The sequence below is a fragment of the Rana temporaria genome, chromosome 5 (genome assembly GCF_905171775.1).
Source record: "Rana temporaria chromosome 5, aRanTem1.1, whole genome shotgun sequence".
In the NCBI taxonomy this organism is placed as follows: Eukaryota; Metazoa; Chordata; class Amphibia; order Anura; family Ranidae; genus Rana; species Rana temporaria.
Window position 1 is genome coordinate 314770435 of NC_053493.1, and position 16941 is coordinate 314787375.

The 16941-nt window shown below is 49.5% G+C and overlaps 1 protein-coding gene across 1 annotated transcript in view; it reads right to left on the minus strand.

Annotated features, from left to right (window-relative positions):
- Positions 1-16941, minus strand: part of PRKDC (protein kinase, DNA-activated, catalytic subunit) — a 677570-nt gene that overhangs the window by 223201 nt on the left and 437428 nt on the right. Inside the window, exon 56 of the mRNA XM_040354170.1 lies at positions 11781-11954. Coding sequence (XP_040210104.1) covers positions 11781-11954 — 174 coding nt within the window. The remainder of the gene's footprint in view (positions 1-11780; positions 11955-16941) is intronic.

Genomic DNA, 16941 nt, shown 5'->3' on the forward strand with positions numbered 1-16941 from the left:
CAGCAGGCGCCCGGAGAGAAGACCGATTGCGTGATGCCAATACCTTCTCCGCAGACTGAAGAGTCTGCAATTTCTCCAGGGGAAGAAGGACCTTTGCCACTGAGGAGTCTGGATCAACACTAGATACTCCAACGCTGAGTCGGAACCTAGCATGCCCATAATTTGAACCCTGGGTCGCACACATGTAGGGCAGGCTTGCTGCCACTGAGCTACACTTTCTGGCCTAAACGTCTAACATCCACCCGAATCTTCGGAGGGTCTGAATGGGAATAACCCATCCACTAGGTCGGAGACAGAAGCTGCTCTCAGAAGAAAGTCGTCAAAGTAGCCAATGAGGCAAAGCCTCGCTGACCCAACAAAATTCAAATAAGTGCGAGCTCCTAGCTGAAAACCCATGGTGCTGACGCCAGATCAAAAGGGAGGGCCACAGGCTGACAGAGACCCTTCTCTCATCACGAAGCACAGAAAAAAACACTGTGACATGTGCAAAACGGGACATGCATGTATGCGTCCCTGATGTCCGAGGACGTCAGGACATCCCCCGGATGAAGCGCAGCTACCACCGAACAAATGGATTCCATGCGGAACTACCCGACGTTCACAAAGGTATTTAGGGCCTGAGGCCCATAGAAAACCCCAAAACTCTCGTCCTGCAGGAAAGGTAAAATTACCTTGCAGCTTAGCAAATCCCACACTGCCCAAGGCAGACCGACGTGCCGGGAGGGGAAGACACAAGGACAGAACTTTGTTCTGTGGATAGGAGGAAACCCTATCTAGTACTCCGAAGAGACCACCTCGCAGACCCACTAGTCGGAGAGCAGGGAGGTTTCACTGAATTGTGAACCTGCAAGCCGCCCCTCCCACCTAGAGACAGGGAGGGAAGGCTATATACATTGGCAGGATTTGGGTGCCGGCGTGATCGGCTTATGCACCCAGGGACAGATTAGTCCCCCAGCTGGGCCTTTGACGGCCTGGGAGGGTTGCCCCTAAATAATACACACACATAGTGTGTATGTATATTATGTAGGTGTATGCACACATGTCTTTGGAGGAAACCGGAGTACCCGGAGGAAACCCACACAGACACAGGGAGCGACAATGCAAGCTCCAGGCAGATTGGAGATTCGAACCAATGACTCTTTTGCTGCCAAGTAATGGAGTTAAGCACTACACCACCGTGTGCATAAAACCATTCTGAAACAGACGCCCTGGATAACAAGGGCGCAGCATTCAATGAAGCATCACAGACCTATATGAGGCCCTGGACCAGCTGGTCCGCTAGGCTAATAACCTCAGGAGAGAGTCGGTGCTCCTCCACTGTCTGGTGCAAAATGCTCACTCTGTGAGTTGTATACAGCACTAGGGGTCAGGACTACTCCAAGATGGCCGCCGAGCGTTCAGAACGCGGCCACAGGAAAAAGGCCAGCACAATGTAAGCTGCGCCATAGCGTGGCTACGACAAAATGGGCGCCAATGGGAGTTTTCAATGTAATTGAAAAATCTCCCAAAAAAAAAATAGCGCCAGCGACCACTGAGACCCCAGTGTAGTGGCCACAATAGGCCGCAAGCCAGACCCCAGCATGGTAAACATGGAACGGGTCAGTACTTCGGATCTTCTATCAGTCAGATCCATACAAGTAGGGGTTCCCGCCCGGCGGTGAGGGACTACAAAAGCCCTCAGTGGCTTTTCTCATTCCGCATCTCAGAAATTATCAAAGAAGGGCACAGAAGGAAAAAACCTACACAGCGGTCTGATTTGTGTGATCCAAAAAAGACCGAGCCCTTGGCGGAAACCCAGCTGCACTATGCAGCTTAGGAGAGTCCCTTGCAGCAGTAAAAAGCGCACCCATAAATGCCTTATTCTGCCTTTTTTTTTTTTTTTTTTTTTTTTCAACTAGGTACCTAGTCCATGGCTCCATAACAGAGCATTCCCCAGGGGATAACGGGGGAAGGGGGCACTCTTTTACCGCCCGCCCGCAGTCCACCCCCACCCTGGCACAAACTGTGTCCAGGACTACAATAAAAACTCTGTGGGAATCACAGGTGCTAACACCTGCTGCCACCACCAGCATGTGGGGAAGGACCCAGATACTGACTCCAATATTTACATATAGTGTGTATTATAATATGCACACCTGTCCATACAAATAGACAAAAGCTCCTAGAGCCCTATTCAGGGCCTCTCACCCACTTGCTGCGCTGACCAGGGGTAACCAGGGGACTCCCTCAGGAGGAGACTGCCCAGCGCTGCCTGTGAGGAAAAGAACCGTGAGGTAACTTTTGCAGGGACCTGTGTTTAAACAGGAAAAGCCTCATAGGGCTGTTTTATTTAAGGATAAGACACAGATACAGCATAAAAAGCAAAACCGTTACAGGTGTCACCAATCAGTCAGCGTCTGCTGAAGTATAATCATAAACATCTGTGCTCATCACAGGGCTTTTTACCTCACAGGAAAGCCCAATACAACAAAAAAAAAAAAAAAACACAGGCCAGATAACACAGTCCCCTCAGGAAGGCCCCCTCCCCCCTGACAGCGGCAATGTTAGCAATGCAGCAAGGGAAAGGAGCAGGGAAGTAAGGGGAAGGGACCCCCGAACCCCAGGAATGCCCAGCCTTACCAACCCACCGAAGCAGGAGGGACTGTACTTACCCGTCCAAGCGAGGACTCGCTGACGCATTCCTGACAGAACTACAACCGCAATGGAGGTAGCTGTCGGCCCGGTCCACTGTGATTGAGACAACACCACAGCTCAGTCATATGTGAACCTCGGAGCAAAGCTCACCGGCCACCTCAGGAGTCATGAGGTATGGCGTGGCAGACCAAGCCTCTTTGCAAAGGTGTGCCCACGCTTGCTGGTCGGACTGAGTAGACTACAAGGATCTATAATATCCAGCCTGTCTCTCAGCCAACAGTTGAAAGAAGATTCTTCAAGAAAAAGTAAAGTAAAATAAAATAAAATTTCTCCTCAGGGCGCTGGGCCCAAAGGGAGCCATACGTCCTTCTCCTTTGCTAGGCAGAACGAAACTGAGGCTGCAAGCTGCAGTGAGGAGGGTTATGTCTGGAGGGACCGCCCCCTGGGCGGGGCTGTTCAACTCTGTTAATGTAACATGTATTTAACTATTTAACATGTTTCTGCCTAGTCCTCTCCTGTAAACAGGGAACATAACCCACTTGTCAAGATTTAAGGAGCTGTGTCCGTCCATGGACGATAAGAGAAAATCTGTTTGGTGGGCAAGATAGAAATTGTATCTTGTACCCTGAAGAGACTATCTCGCAAACCCACCGGTCAGGGACCTGAAATGTCCACCGGGTTGCGAAGACGTCACCCCCACCCGAGAGATGGGTGGGGGGCAAACCTTCATGCGGACGCAGTTTTGTTTGCAGGTTTGCGAAACCAGGGACGTTTCTGTCCCTGAGCAGGTGCCTTATCGGCCTGAGGTCTTTTACCTGCCGCACCGGGCGGGCAAAAAAAAAAAAAAGCTTGTGTGCGGTAAAGAAGGGCACCTTTCCCTTCTTGGATTGTGGGAGCAGCGTGCTCTTACCTCCTGTGGCATCTTTAATAATGTCATCCAGGGAAGCTCCAAAAAGTCTGTCGCCCTTAAAGGGCAGGTCCATCAGGACTTTCTTGGAAGATTGGTCCGCAGACCAATTCTTTAACCAAAGTAGACGGTGGGTTGAAGCTCTGGCCAGTAGAGGAATTGTGTCCAGGGCTGATTCGCAAGCAAATTTTAGGCCCTGTACCAGCTGGTCAGCTAGGGCTACCTCGTCTGGGGAAGCCTGACGTGCTTCTAACCCATTGAGCAGCACTTTTGCCCATTCCGTGAGTGTCTGAGACATACTATGGTTGGGCGTACTGCCGAACCTACTACCGTGTATAGGTTGCGGGTGATCGCCTCAGCCTTCTTGTCCGCAGGGTCTTTGAAGGTGGGAGCCCCCTCCACCGGTATGGTGGTTAGCTTATTTAGTCTGGACACAGGAGGGTCCACTATCGGGGGCGAGGTCCATTTCTTCAAGAAACTTTCCTCCAGAGGGTAACGCACCGCCAGATTTTTAGGTACTGAAAAAGTATGTTGTGGTTTGTCCCACTCCTTGTATAAAAGTTTGTCTAAGTAAGACACACAAGGGAACACCTTAGCAGTGCGGGTCGCCTTACGGAACCCAAAAGGGATCGGCGCTTCTGTTGATTCTACAGACCCCTCTATTTTTAGGGTATCTCGCACTGCGGTGATAAGGTCACTTACCACAGCCCTCTCGGCTGCTGACCTGGGTCCAGATCACCGTCTGTCCTATCTAGGTTTGCATCGTCAGATACCTTAGAGCCAGGGTCCTGAGCCATAGCTGGGCCTGGCTCCGTATGCGAGTTGTCCCCAGAAGATGCCGGGGGGAGGAGGCACTTTCTAGCCCCCGTTTTCCCATGTGCTGCTTCCACCTTGGCAACAAAGGCATCTAGGATTGCAGACATAGCGTCCACCGATACATCGGGTGCAGTTGCATCAATTGCCAGCTCAGGTGTCTCAGGGGAAAAAAAACGTCTGCTTCTGATGCCATGCTGCCCACATGCCTGACACGGACTCCCAAGCAAGGTACAGTAAGCTGCAGCAGACGAGGGGTTCCCCCCCAGAGAAATCACCACCAAGGAACTTGGTAGTACGGTGCTGTTTTGTAGCTGAGCTGCTTCTTGTCCGCTGAACACTAGCAGAGAGTGAATCTGTCGGTCTGTGCTGTTTTTGCGATAGCTGCTACTTTTGTCAGCTCTTTAGTTTGAGTAGTCAGCAGCGTGTCTCTGTCTGACTGTGTTGTTTAAATAATAAAGATGGCCGCCACTCTGACACTAGAGGCCAACAGCGCTGAGGCCACAAAAACATGGCCGCCAGTGTTATGCATTAATACATAGTGGGGCTACAAGAAAATGGCCGCCGAATGACAGCTAGAGGCCCTGACCTTGTGAGGCAAAAGGCTGCAAGCAATGCCACTGCTATAGCGCCGTCTTGGGGCATACTGCGACGGCCGCTAGACGCAGTACGACCCTACAAACCGATGCAAGTGTAACACCCGAGGAAGTAAAACATGCAGAAATCACCAAAAGTATGTCCGACGAGCGTCAATAGAGGCCAATACAATGCGGCTACAAGAACATGGCCACCAGTGTAAGATATAACACACCAGGAGGTAAACATGCAGAAATCACCAAAAGTATGGCTGCTGAGCGTCAATAGAGGCCAATATAATGCGGCTACAAGAACATGGCCGCCAATGCAAGTACAAACAATACAGCATGGATCACAGGGAAAATGGTTTCAGACAGCATGGAGCAGGACACAGGCAAGCAATCTCTCTTGGCACTTATACGGGGGCGTGGCCAGGCAGCGGATGTAGCCGGATGCACTTTCAGCTCCTCTCCGCCGAATCTTCTGCAATCCATCCTGCTTAACACCCGGCTTACCTGCTTTTCACGCCCGCTGGCTGCGGGAAGGTCTCCTGGACACTCCAGTACCTTCTGTTCCCGGTACGCGGCGAATGTCGGCTGCTAGAAAGCAATCTGCTTCCCGGTCCGCAGACGGCATGGCTCACCAAAATGGCGCTCAGGCCCAGCGCTCGAATAAAGAGAAACATAGGGAGGGAGCGGAAAAGCTCTTCTCCATGACACTGGCTGCGGACATTAATACTCACCCAGGGGTGCATGGCGAGCTGCCCCGGTGGATCGTCGTATGCAGATGACAGTCCCCCTTGAGGATGGGGGCGGCCCGGATTATCCATGGAGCGCAGTGAGTACTCCTGATGGCGGCTCCACTAGGCCGCAAACCCTCACCAGCCCTGCCTCAGATCGTGAACCCTCACTGAGAGACATATTTGCAGCCATTACCACATGTAATACCTCCCTAGCTGCCCTGACCACTGATATTAAGGGAGTTAAAGCTGAAATGTCCTTTATGAGACAAGATGCACAAAAGCTGAAGGAGAAGACCTCTGCGGTGGAGGGGAGGGTGAGCTCCATAGAGGATGATATGGCCCCCATGCAGAGGGATCTTACTTACAACAACCATCTTCTCACACAACACTCATCTTGTTTAGAGGAATTGGAGAATAGGATGAGAAGAAACAACGTGAGGCTGGATGGATTACCTGAAAGAGCTGAGGGGAAGAATCCTGTAGAATTTGAGAACTGGCTGGTGACTGCATTTGGCAAGGAGGCATTCACTCCATTATTCTCTGTAGAAAGGGCGCACAGGGTGCCTGCTAGGCCTCCTCAGCCAGGGGCTCCCCTGAGACCTTTCCTCCTCAAACTACTCCATTATAAAGATAGAGATGCCATACTTCGCAATGCCAGGATTAAACCAGAAGCCATGAAAGTTGACAATGCCAAAATCTCTTGTTTTCCTGATTATTCTGCTGAGCTGCAAAAGCAACGTGCAAAGTTTCTAGATGTTAAACGCCGCCTCAGAGTCCTGGATGTGAAATACGCTATGCTATACCCTTCCAGGCTGAGAGTAGAAGCGTTGGGCTCCGTTCACTTCTTTGACCTACCGTCTGCGGCCGCACAATGGATGGACAGGGAGGAGCAGTCGATCCGCGAGGGTCGCAACCGACGCCGTGCTCAACAAGACGGGTGATGTACTGATTGAATCATTTAAATATGTACCTACTATATCCACTTGCCAAGGCGGAGAAGCTGCTGATGTTTGGTACCTGTTTTTCTATTAGGGCTATTTGATCTAGCTGTTGAGAAGTTCAGACGCTTATGTGCGCTTCCACTGTTGCCCTCAGGTTGGTCTGGTGCAGGCCTCCCCTTGCCTGCGGGCGCACAAGTTTGGCCATGTTGGCCTGTTATTCTCTAACTTTATTTTTATTGTTTTTTCATTTTTCTGAAAGCTCCGCTGTGGGATCGCCGCCACTAACATTCCAACTGTTCCTTAGGGCCACTGGCCCCCTTGTGACTGCCTTGCCTGCCTACTGTGAGATATACCTTACTTTGAACCTGACACCAATATTGTGTTGCCTTATTTTATTTTGCCTCTTTTTACATTCATCTGAACGGTCTGCTGCTAATTTTCCCTTTCCGTGTACTTTGCTCTTTTGCTTTACAGTACTGTGGAGATGCCAAAGATCTCCTTTTGCCTGTTTCTACAATGCAATGTCTAAGATAACCAGATTTATGTCCTGGAATGTTCGGGGATTGAATAATCCTGTCAAGCGCTTGGCTGTACTTCGTGTAGTCAATCGAATAAGCACTGATTTTGTGCGGAACGTCCGCTGTTCCCCTGTTTCTGTGATTTGGTGATGTATTTGCTGTTAATTTAATAAAAGACAACCTGTATGGTTTTGAGTGCGGCCATCCATCCTTCATTCAACTTTTATGCTTGCCTAGTGCACCGCCAGCACCCTTGGAATCCTGTATCAGTGTGTGACCATATAGTAGACCCACCTGGAGCGGTGACTTTCCTTTCTTCTAGTCAATCGTATAACTGACGATATTGTTTGTTTGCAGGAGACTCACCTCTCCCCGACCTCTACACCCCAATTCGCCGTAAGGCAATTCAGCCACCAATACCATGCTACTTTCTCAATGTACTCGAGGGCGGTGAGCCTTCTGGTTAGACAGAGCACACAGTTCTCAGCCCTGGAGGTACAACTTGATCCAGACGGGCGATATGTCTTTATTCTGTGTTCCCTTTTTGGGACTAAATGTATTCGTGCTGGGATGTATATTCCTCCTCCCTTTTCAACTAATACCCTGAAATTATTAGCAGATTTTATTGTCCGCTTCCCAGGTATTCCTGTATTAGTGATGGGTGATTTCAATAATTGTCTAGATCATGCTAAGGACAGGCTTTCTGCCCGAGGGGGGGATGGGGCGCAGAGAGGGAGTGGGCCTACTCCGTTTGCCTGCTTACTGTTAGAAATGGGCCTGACGGATGTTTGGAGGATACATAATCCAGATACCAGAATTTACTCTTGGCACTTATACACTGATTTAGTGAATGTACATTGTTCCCCCCAGGTGAAGCTCCCCACGGGAACCCCCGCCCCAGCAGCTAGCTCAGAGAGCCTAGGGAGGAGGGAAGGGAGGGAGGGGAGAAGGGAAGTATAGAGCCCTTTACTCACCTCTCCAGGGATGCCCAGCTCTGTCTTCCTGCCGAAGCAAGGTGGCAACTACTTACACTTCCTGTGGGTTTATGCTGGAAGCATCCTAGACAGACCATCTCCCGCATGGTAACGGAGGTGACTGTTGGTCCGGCTGCTGCGAGTCAGCCCTCTAGACTGGTCATATGCATGCCCTGGTGCGTAGAGCGACGGGCATGTAGTGGACGACCCAGTGTGTAGCTATCGTCGGCACACGCTCGATGGCCGAAACAGGGGGGACTACAAGGATCTGGGATCCAGCCTGTCACCCATTCGGCAGTTGATCGAAGATCACAGGAACGATTTAAAACTTAAATAGGAACAAAAAAAATCCAAGAATAGATTTGACCAAAAAGCCTCCAGGCCTATGGGGCCGAGGGGAGCTCCTATGTCTTCTCCTTAACTAGGCAGAAAAAAACTGAGCTGCTTGGTGCAGGCTGAGAGGATATAGCCAGTAGGACCACCCCCTGGGCGGGGCTGTTCAGCTTTGAAGTTGTTAACACTTTCTGCCTAGTCACTCCTAAAGGAAGGCTAATACCCACTTTGTCAAGATTAAGGCTGTGTCTGTCCATGAACGAAAGAGAAAGTCATGGTGTAGCCTCCATCCTCCCCTGACCTCAATCCTTTTGAGAACCTCTGGAGCATCCTCAAGCAAAATATCTATGAAGGTGGGAGGCAGTTTACATCCAAACAGCAGCTCTGGGAAGCTATTCTGACATCTTGCAAACAAATTCAAGCAGAAACTGTCCAAAAACTCACAAGTTCAATGGATGCAAGACTTGTAAAGCTGCTATCAAATAAGGGGTCCTATGTTAAAATGTTGTTCAAAGATTTCAGTAAATATGCTGCAAACACAACAAATGACAATTTCCAGTTCTTTACAACATATAGTATTTTAAAACTCACTGGGCCGGATTCAGAAACAAGATACAACGGCGTACCTCCTGATACAACGTTGTATCTCTGAGTGCGGGCCGTCGTATCTATGCGCCTGATTCAGAGAATCAGTTACGCATAGATATCCCTAAGATCCGACTGGTGTAAGTGTCTTACACCATTGTATCTTAGGCTGCATAATCACGCTGGCCGCTAGGTGGCGCTTCCGTATAGTTACGCGAGGAGTATGCAAATTAGATATTTACGCCGATTCAGAAACAAACGTCCGCCCGGCGCTTTTTTTTAACGTTGTTTGCGTTAGGCTTTTTCTGGTGTAAAGTTACCCCTGCTATATGAGGGGTATGTGCGGCGTATCCTATGTTAAGTATGGCCGTCGTTCCCGCGTCAAATTTTGAACATTTTACGTCATTTGCGTAAGTCGATCGCGAATAGGGCTTTGCGTAAGTTACAATCACGTTGAAACCAATGAGGCTTTGCGGCGTAATTTCGAGCATGCGCACTGGGTTTCTTTCACGAACGGCGCATGCGCAAAAAACGTAAAATACGCGGGGTCATGTTAAATTTAGATAAAACACGCCCACAACATCCCCATTTGAATTAGGTGGGCTTACGCCGGCCCACATACGCTACGCCGCCGTAACTTAGGGCGCAAGTTCTTTCTGAATACGGAACTTGCGCTCAAAGTTACAGCGGCGTAACGTATCTAAGATACGTTACGCCGGAAGAAAGATAGAGCATTCTATCTGAATATGGCCCACTGTGCGTAATGATTTGGAACAGTGCATTGTAAGTTTTTTATTTTGAAAAAAAATTATTATTATTAGGTTTGTTCAATAAAAATTGTACTCTTAATAGTTGATAACATGAGAATTATGCTGACTGTTGTTTACATCAATTATTTAGGTAAATGAGAAAAATATCATTGGCATAATAATTTGGAACAGGGTGTAAAGGGCAGCAGTATAATCAGATAGCAAAAAAATTCCTTGATGTTTCAGTGGATTCCAAGAGAGATTGTACAGTGAGTACAAACATCCTAACAATCAAGGCACAAAACAGAACATTACCTTAACAGCAACTCTGCACTCTGTGCAAATAAGTAGAAGAGGAAAGTACATATGGAAAAAATGTATTGAAGCTTTGTAAAACTGTTCTGCTTACTCTTAATAAGAAATTAAAAAGAACACGTTACCAACTCAAAAACTACAAGTAAAAGCACGTATTTTAAAAGCTTATGAGGCACCCTCTAGCGTGCTAATTAGGTTGTACATAGTTTTTTTTTTTGTGTAGGTAGATTTAGGCTTGGCAGGTAGCCAGGCCTGTGTTTTGAATCTGGGTTAGGGTGAGTGATCCAGTGAGGCTAGATGACTCAGGCAGCATTTCTGGTACCCCCACACCCCACACTTGTGGAACATTGGAGAAGCTACCAGAAGAATGGGAGGGAGGTTAGGAGGAGCTGACTGGAGTATTGATGAAGGCCCCAACCAATCCCCGGCCGAATGGGCTGGCAGGGGGAGGGCACCTCTTAAATACTCATCAGGCCAGCAGGGTCAGAGTGGAGTTCGGGTGGAATTAGGAATGCTGAGGAGGCCCTTTGAGGGTAGCCCCTTATCTGTGCCGGGGTGACCTTAAGCCTGGGGCTCTGGTGCTGGAGGGATCCTATGAAAACACAAGGAGTCATCCTGTCGAGAGGCACGGGAGCAAGAGTGAGGACAGCAGGAGCCAGCGAGCATGTCTAGGAGATCTCCAGGGAGAAGATAGCAAGGTGGCTGGTGAGTGTGGCAGTCTGGGAGGACTGTGGGAAGTAGCCAGGAGGGCTAGTGAAAAAGGCAGCTGCAGCCAGATGGGCTGGCAGTGCATGAAAAGGTGGTGCTGGGATCAATACACAGGAAATGTAGCTGGACACTGGGACTTTTTCTACACACCAAAGGGGCCCGCGGTTCCTGCATATAAAGGGCATTTTCTTTATATGACTGTTCCTTTGTCAGATCATCTAACAGTGTGCCAGCTGGATCTGTGATTTTTGTGCTGGAGGAAGAGGAACTGTATATGGAGTATATATAGTTGAAGAGTCCCTGAAGAAACATTTGTTCCAGTCAAGTCGGCATCCCATAATATTCCAACTCCATCCAAGTTCAATACTCCTAACAAAACAAAGTTGCTAGACTGTTTTCCTGACCCAAGTGTGCCTGTGAAAAATTAATGTGCAGGGTGGTTGGTCCCTATTTACCATTGTCTCCTACGAGGGGTGTGCTACACTTACTTGCAGGTGTTTTCCTTTCCATTTATCTATTTTCTAGCAATATTCCTTTTAACTCGATAGAAAACCTGACCAATCCAGAAAGAGTCAGTTTCCTAGCACAGCCTCCTCCCTCCTTTTATGTAATAACCGTCTGCTTTTCTGGCAGTATACATTTACACTGCATGCACCTCCCTAATCTAACCATTTATGTAGCTTCTAGGGAGAGCAAAGGGGAAAACTATAAGTTGCCATTTGAGTCTGCTAGGACTGCTAAAATATCTAAGATGGCAGTGCCCAACTTCAGTCTCCTGACTTTTAGATGCTTACACAAGAGGGGGGGGGGGGGGGTTTGTGGGTAAATAACAGACCTAAAATATGTTAAATGTAAATATAATGTTATGATAAGATTTTGTTGAAATGAAAGGTCTGGAGACCGGGTCTCTTTAACCTGCCCCAATGGCATGATCTTTCTAAGAAAATTTAATTAGGCATAAAGAGAGTCAAATGTAGGTTTTTACCTGTAGTTATCGTATATCCACATGAGAATGTCATACATCCGTTCACGACAAACAGGAAAACTGTGTGAGCTAAATGCAGTGACAGAAGGCAAAAGGTCTTGTAGCTCTGTAGGTTTCAGTTTTGGTAACATCTTGTATATGATATCTAGACATACCCGCTGCCTTTCATCATCTCTGAAATTGAGTAGAACAAACACAATTAAATGGATTAGAACAAAAATAAATAAATACTGTACTAGTTTATAAAAGTTTGACATAAAAATATGCCAAATAAAACTATGGAGCAATAAACGGAATTTTGACTTACCTGTAAATTCCATATGTTTGAGTACAGTACAGGACACAGACATAATAATATTCATACATCATAGGTTATGGATTTTTACCTTTGGGTGATTGGACGCTGGCAGTTGGGGTTGCACACTGTGCATGCCTTAACCCTGCATTCTCTACACAGCATGCCCCTGAATTCTGCACTCTGTGCATAGGGCACCCCTAGAACTGCATTGTGTACATGAAGCACCCCTGAACCCTGCACTCTGCACGCAGCGTAAACTCGGATACCACCGCCCCCTTGAAAGCAACCATACTGCTTATGTGGCCAGCATTTAAATTAAGTCTGACAACCTTGCTCTAATGACTATGTCCAGGCAATGTAGAGAGATTTCCTATGAATGCTTGGGAGCAGGGCATAATGGGAGGACAATGTGAGATCACTTCTGGAAGAAAGGATGTGTCATGGACTAGTGCGACCAGAACAGTGTGACACACAACAAATAACTGCCCAAACCAAAAGTATATACAGGAGTAAGATGTAATCGTAAACAAGCCAGGGTCATACACAGGACATCATGAGATGATGTTGGCTGCAGACTGTGGGGAGACACCCGCTGGTGGACACCAGTACTGCGACCCATAGATCTGACACTGCCACCAGCAGGTGAAATCTTTCCTGACAGGAGCGACCTCTCGACACTCCAACTAGTCGTAGCTGCAAAAAGTCCATGACATCAAGCCGATCTTTGGTTAACCACTTCATTACCATGCACTTACACCCCCTTCCTGCGCTGTCGCTGTTTAAATGACAATTACGTGGTCATGCTACACTGTACCCAAACAGAATTTTTTGTTCCCACAAATAGAGCTTTCTTTTGGTGGTATTTGATCACCTCTGGGGTTTTTTATTTTTTGCTATACAAATTAAAAAAAAAAAAACGAAAATTGAGAAAAATAAAAGATTAAAAAGATGTATTTTTTTCTGTTATAAAATGTTGTAAATAAGTAAGTTTTCTCCTTCACTAATGGGCACTGATAAGGTGGCTCTGATGGGCACTGGTATACAGCACTGATGGCCATTGATAGGCAGCACTAAAAGGCTGCATTGATGGGTACTTATAGGTGGCACTGATAGTGGGCACTGATGGGCATTGATACATGGCACTGATGGACACTGACATGCGGCACTGATGCTTATGCCTAGTGGCACTGGCAGGGATTTTGGGTGGGCACAGATTGGCAGCTGCCTTGGCACAGATTTGCATTTCCCTGGTGGTCTAGGGGGCATACCTGGTGGTCCAGTGTGGATGCCGATCCCCGGTGGTCCTGGGCAGGGATCCGAAGAGGGGCTGCGCTGATTAACTATCAGCACAGACCCCCCTATCAGGAGAGCAGCCGATCGGTTCTCCTCTACTCGCATCTGTCAGATGCGAGTGAGGAAATGCCGATCAGTGGTTTCTCCTGTTTACATTGTGATCAGCCGTGATTGGACACGGCTGATCACGTGGTACTGAGATCGGTGTAGCAGTGTGGTTAAAGGATCATCAGAGGTGGGCTGGAATGCAGGCATTGGATTATCGAGCACTGGAACAACGCACCGGACAGAGGGCACTGGGAAACGGGCACCGGCTCCGCAGGCTGGGAAACGGGCACCGGCTCCGCAGGCTGGGAAACGGGCACCGGCTCCGCAGGCTGGGAAACAGGCACCGGAACATGTGGAGGCAGATGGGCTGGCGTGGAGGCAGACTGGAGCAGATGGGCTGGCGTGGAGGCAGACTGGAGCAGATGGGCTGGAGCGGATAGGCTGGAGCATGAAAGCAAGCTGTAGCGGATCGGCTGGCGTGGAGGCAGGCTGGAGCGGAGCGACTGGCGTGGAGGCAGGCTGGAGCGGAGCGACTGGCGTGGAGGCAGGCTGGAGCGGAGCGACTGGCGTGGAGGCAGGCTGGAGCGGAGCGACTGGCGTGGAGGCAGGCTGGAGCGGATCGGCTGGCTAGAACGGATCAGCTGGCGTGGAGGCAGGCTGGAGCAGATCGGCAGGCGTGGAAGCAGGCTGGAGCGGATCGGCTGGCGTGGAAGCAGGCTGGAGCGGAGCGACTGGCGTGGAGGCAGGCTGGAGCGGAGCGACTGGCGTGGAGGCAGGCTGGAGCAGAGCGACTGGCATGGAGGCAGGCTGGAGCGGAGCGACTGTTTGAGTACAGTACAGGACACAGACATAATAATATTCATACATCATAGGTTATGGATTTTTACCTTTGGGTGATTGGACGCTGGCAGTTGGGGTTGCACACTGTGCATGCCTTAACCCTGCATTCTCTACACAGCATGCCCCTGAATTCTGCACTCTGTGCATAGGGCACCCCTAGAACTGCATTGTGTACATGAAGCACCCCTGAACCCTGCACTCTGCACGCAGCGTAAACTCGGATACCACCGCCCCCTTGAAAGCAACCATACTGCTTATGTGGCCAGCATTTAAATTAAGTCTGACAACCTTGCTCTAATGACTATGTCCAGGCAATGTAGAGAGATTTCCTATGAATGCTTGGGAGCAGGGCATAATGGGAGGACAATGTGAGATCACTTCTGGAAGAAAGGATGTGTCATGGACTAGTGCGACCAGAACAGTGTGACACACAACAAATAACTGCCCAAACCAAAAGTATATACAGGAGTAAGATGTAATCGTAAACAAGCCAGGGTCATACACAGGACATCATGAGATGATGTTGGCTGCAGACTGTGGGGAGACACCCGCTGGTGGACACCAGTACTGCGACCCATAGATCTGACACTGCCACCAGCAGGTGAAATCTTTCCTGACAGGAGCGACCTCTCGACACTCCAACTAGTCGTAGCTGCAAAAAGTCCATGACATCAAGCCGATCTTTGGTTAACCACTTCATTACCATGCACTTACACCCCCTTCCTGCGCTGTCGCTGTTTAAATGACAATTACGTGGTCATGCTACACTGTACCCAAACAGAATTTTTTGTTCCCACAAATAGAGCTTTCTTTTGGTGGTATTTGATCACCTCTGGGGTTTTTTATTTTTTGCTATACAAATTAAAAAAAAAAAACGAAAATTGAGAAAAATAAAAGATTAAAAAGATGTATTTTTTTCTGTTATAAAATGTTGTAAATAAGTAAGTTTTCTCCTTCACTAATGGGCACTGATAAGGTGGCTCTGATGGGCACTGGTATACAGCACTGATGGCCATTGATAGGCAGCACTAAAAGGCTGCATTGATGGGTACTTATAGGTGGCACTGATAGTGGGCACTGATGGGCATTGATACATGGCACTGATGGACACTGACATGCGGCACTGATGCTTATGCCTAGTGGCACTGGCAGGGATTTTGGGTGGGCACAGATTGGCAGCTGCCTTGGCACAGATTTGCATTTCCCTGGTGGTCTAGGGGGCATACCTGGTGGTCCAGTGTGGATGCCGATCCCCGGTGGTCCTGGGCAGGGATCCGAAGAGGGGCTGCGCTGATTAACTATCAGCACAGACCCCCCTATCAGGAGAGCAGCCGATCGGTTCTCCTCTACTCGCATCTGTCAGATGCGAGTGAGGAAATGCCGATCAGTGGTTTCTCCTGTTTACATTGTGATCAGCCGTGATTGGACACGGCTGATCACGTGGTACTGAGATCGGTGTAGCAGTGTGGTTAAAGGATCATCAGAGGTGGGCTGGAATGCAGGCATTGGATTATCGAGCACTGGAACAACGCACCGGACAGAGGGCACTGGGAAACGGGCACCGGCTCCGCAGGCTGGGAAACGGGCACCGGCTCCGCAGGCTGGGAAACGGGCACCGGCTCCGCAGGCTGGGAAACAGGCACCGGAACATGTGGAGGCAGATGGGCTGGCGTGGAGGCAGACTGGAGCAGATGGGCTGGCGTGGAGGCAGACTGGAGCAGATGGGCTGGAGCGGATAGGCTGGAGCATGAAAGCAAGCTGTAGCGGATCGGCTGGCGTGGAGGCAGGCTGGAGCGGAGCGACTGGCGTGGAGGCAGGCTGGAGCGGAGCGACTGGCGTGGAGGCAGGCTGGAGCGGAGCGACTGGCGTGGAGGCAGGCTGGAGCGGAGCGACTGGCGTGGAGGCAGGCTGGAGCGGATCGGCTGGCTAGAACGGATCAGCTGGCGTGGAGGCAGGCTGGAGCAGATCGGCAGGCGTGGAAGCAGGCTGGAGCGGATCGGCTGGCGTGGAAGCAGGCTGGAGCGGAGCGACTGGCGTGGAGGCAGGCTGGAGCGGAGCGACTGGCGTGGAGGCAGGCTGGAGCAGAGCGACTGGCATGGAGGCAGGCTGGAGCGGAGCGACTGTTTGAGTACAGTACAGGACACAGACATAATAATATTCATACATCATAGGTTATGGATTTTTACCTTTGGGTGATTGGACGCTGGCAGTTGGGGTTGCACACTGTGCATGCCTTAACCCTGCATTCTCTACACAGCATGCCCCTGAATTCTGCACTCTGTGCATAGGGCACCCCTAGAACTGCATTGTGTACATGAAGCACCCCTGAACCCTGCACTCTGCACGCAGCGTAAACTCGGATACCACCGCCCCCTTGAAAGCAACCATACTGCTTATGTGGCCAGCATTTAAATTAAGTCTGACAACCTTGCTCTAATGACTATGTCCAGGCAATGTAGAGAGATTTCCTATGAATGCTTGGGAGCAGGGCATAATGGGAGGACAATGTGAGATCACTTCTGGAAGAAAGGATGTGTCATGGACTAGTGCGACCAGAACAGTGTGACACACAACAAATAACTGCCCAAACCAAAAGTATATACAGGAGTAAGATGTAATCGTAAACAAGCCAGGGTCATACACAGGACATCATGAGATGATGTTGGCTGCAGACTGTGGGGA